The sequence below is a fragment of the Verticillium alfalfae genome, genomic scaffold, assembly GCF_000150825.1.
Source record: "Verticillium alfalfae VaMs.102 supercont1.2 genomic scaffold, whole genome shotgun sequence".
Lineage (NCBI taxonomy): Eukaryota > Fungi > Ascomycota > Sordariomycetes > Glomerellales > Plectosphaerellaceae > Verticillium > Verticillium alfalfae.
In genome coordinates this window covers 742,677-745,927 of record NW_003315037.1, presented here as the reverse complement: position 1 = coordinate 745,927, position 3,251 = coordinate 742,677, and the positions used below count along the sequence as shown (strand labels likewise).

Genomic DNA, 3,251 nt, shown 5'->3' with positions numbered 1-3,251 from the left:
GGGTTAGACTGTTTTCATTTGCGCAGGTTCCAAGGAAACATCACATCATCATTCTTCCGGGGGTCCCTTGCGTGAGACAGGACGGTCAAGTCTTCAAGCGACCGCCTCTACAACTGACGCCAGACACGTGCGCGCTCTCAAAATCCCGTTGCTTTCTGACGCCGCATCGTAGCGCGTCAATCGTCGCTAAGTCGGGACGAGGCTAGCAGGAGAAAAAAAAAAATGGCTTGCAAAGACACCCAGTTCTCATTTTATCTCGCGTTCGGACGCTCCGACATCGTCCACGTGGCTGACGGACCAGGCCGGTGGGCGATGACTAGGTCTCCACAATCAAACTTGAAGGTCAGAGGTCAGAGGTCACAAATATGGCAAATGTCGAGCTTATCAAGACTGGAGCTGCGCAGGGCGGGATGTTGATCTATCTCAAACACAGGGAGATTCTGCTGATTTGTGTGAGCCACAAATGCGTAGTTCGCCCCTGCACCTGTTTACTCAACCTTGCGACGACATGGCGCAGGTGGCCTGACTGTGGCTGTGCCCACCTTAAGAATTAGCTGAGGACGCCGTTGATGAGCCACGCTGATGTCCATTGTCCCAGTTCATTTCCACCCGGCCAGAATGATAGCGTCAATCCAGCTGTTGGAGCATATGCATCTAGATGGCATTGAGAGGGTTGAGTCCTTAGTGACTACACCGAGCAGCATGGCCAATATCGCACAGTCGCCATGTATGTCGTCTCTGCCTAGTGCATTTTTCGTAAGACAAGCGCCAAGTAAAATTTGGGAACTCGTGGCCATCTTTGAGACAACTGGCTACGTCTCTTCTGAGCATTACGACAATCACCTGTTCTCTGCCCATACATCAGGCGCCAAACGAGACGATACTGTGTCACACCTAAGCAGAAGCGGGGGCGGAAGTTCAGGGTCCTGGCCTAGCCCGGTGTTATCAGTATCGGTACCACTCTCTCTTCCCTGTTGGAGGGGTCTCGTCATACAAGTATCACGTGATCCTTCTCGGATCCCTGGAATAGCTCCACTCTGCAACGGATCTCGCTGCTCTGACTGGTTGCGGCATCGTCATCCGTACCTACCTCCACTTTCTGGTTCGCAAGTGGAAGGCAGTGCGGTTGGTTGCAGCTGCGCTTGCGTTGCCTGCACGGCCCCCATCCATTCCACTGACCTTCCCGGCCTTCCGGTCGCCACATCATCTGCCTTCTACAAACCCCATCACATCCTTCATTCAACATCAACAACCACACATTGAAATTACCGACTGTATCGCTGCCTTATCCTTCGAAAACCTACAGAAAAGATGCTCTGGAAGCACTTCACAGCTGCCGCGGGCCTGGCAGCCACCGCCGCCCATGCCTTTGTGGTCCCCGAGATAACCGGTGCCGACAAGGACATTGTGAACGCCCTCCCTGTCCACGACTCCCTTCCCTTCGAAATCACCGACAGCTCCGTCGAGACGAGGAAGCTGAAGCTCGACTGCCCTGGGTGCCCCATCAAGCTGGGCTTCGACACCAAGACGGACGTCAAGAACCACCTCGATCTTGTCTTTACTATCGACGGCAGCGGACCTGTCGACAGGCTGCTGGTGAACGACTTCGCCCTATACCCCAAGACCAGCTCATGGTACTCCAGCTTGCGCGCACCCCAGGTACCCGACTTCATCAAGGAGGCCACCAAGCATCGCTTCAAGGGCACTCCGCGCACTCCCCAGCTTGGCTACAGCCTCAGCACTAAACCTTTGGCTAAGGAGGACGCCGACCAGCAGCTTGAGCTCATTCAGCTCGATTTGCAGGTTATCGAGGTTGGCAACTACTTTGTCGATGGCATCCCCAATATCAACGTCAAGCTCGTCAAGACCCCCGCAGGCAAGCTCATGATCGCCGCCATCGACACCGTTGAGACGCGCCCCGCCGACCAGACACCCGAGAACGAGTGCCGCACCTTCGCTTGCAAGTTCTTCAAGAGCCTCAAGAACATGCGCCCTGGATGCGGTAGGAAGCATGGCATGGGTCATGCTGGCCACCACACCGGCCACCACGGGCACCACGGCCATGAGCACATGCGCTCTCACCACACCTGGAGACAGCTCGCCAAGATGATCACTTGGGGCATCATTCTACCCATCTTCGTCGGCCTCATTGCAGGCGTGACCGTGAGCATGTAAGTTCAACTTTCCCCGCTCCCACACAAATATTCGCTGACCACAGAGCAGCATCGGTATGGCTGTTGGTACTGCCATCGTCTGCCTCTGGCGACTGGTCGTTCGCCGCGAATCCCCGTGGGTTCGCCAACAGTGCCGTCGTCGTGCCCAAGCCACCCCCAAGGCGTCTCGATACGAGGCGGCGGTCGCCGAGGAGAAGAGCGGCCTCTTGGAGAGTCAGGCTGATCACGACGTCGCTGATCTCCCTCCATATGAGGAGGAACCCAAGGCAACTCAGCCTTAAGTTGTTGTGCGGTTTTCACTACATGACGCTTCTCGACATAATGACCGGACGACCACAAAAAGGACCAAATTGGACTTGCGATTGATTTTTTTCTCTTTACTTTGCCATTTTCCATGCTAGATAGACATCCGACCCATGCGACATGGTTCGCGAGGGACGGGCGTGTCGCCGACACTCCTTTCCAGTATCCTCCCTCAACTAGCTCTCTGTACAGTACAGGCGTATACCCACATTCTTTGAAATGAAATGAACTTCTGCATATGCACAATGCAAACAACGCCTCGATAGTCTGGACGTGACACACGTACCTGCCGAGCTCGTGAGAGGAGAGGGATGTTTGCTGACCGTGTGGCCGTGGTGATTTTGTCAGGGAAAGAAAGCAACAGAGGACGGACGCTCGGCAGTGAACACAGCCTATCAAAATGCACATAGTTGTTGAATCATGTTATCACAAAATAATATTACAATCACTCTATCAAGGTGGCGAAGAATCAACAGGTTCTCCCGTTCAGAGGGCAAGGCGCACCTACCGCCGGCCCCGAATTGCAGCCGTCCCCCGCCGGGCCTCGTCCTCAGGCGGCTCCGAGTCCAACACGCTCCTATTCCCCGTCCTTTCCGAAACCCGTCGCCGTCCGGGCCATCTCTTCAGACAGCTCCAGCATCGTCTTGTTGCTCATGATATTGAAGACGGAAAGGCTGGCACCCACTTTATCGAGGGCCCATGCACGGACTTGGACTGCTGTCAAAGAATCCACCCCATAGTCCTTTAGAGGTTTGCTCTCATCCATCTGGTGAA

At 54.9% G+C, this 3,251-nt stretch overlaps 1 protein-coding gene across 1 annotated transcript; it reads left to right on the top strand.

Moving 5' to 3' along the window:
- Positions 1–1,311: 1,311 nt before the first annotated feature.
- On the top strand, positions 1,312–2,455 carry VDBG_01694 (conserved hypothetical protein; the record flags this gene model as incomplete). The annotated part of the gene is made up of 2 exons (XM_003007460.1): positions 1,312–2,171; positions 2,224–2,455. 2 exons carry the CDS (start codon positions 1,312–1,314, stop codon positions 2,453–2,455), a joined length of 1,092 nt encoding a protein of 363 aa, XP_003007506.1.
- Positions 2,456–3,251: the final 796 nt, after the last annotated feature.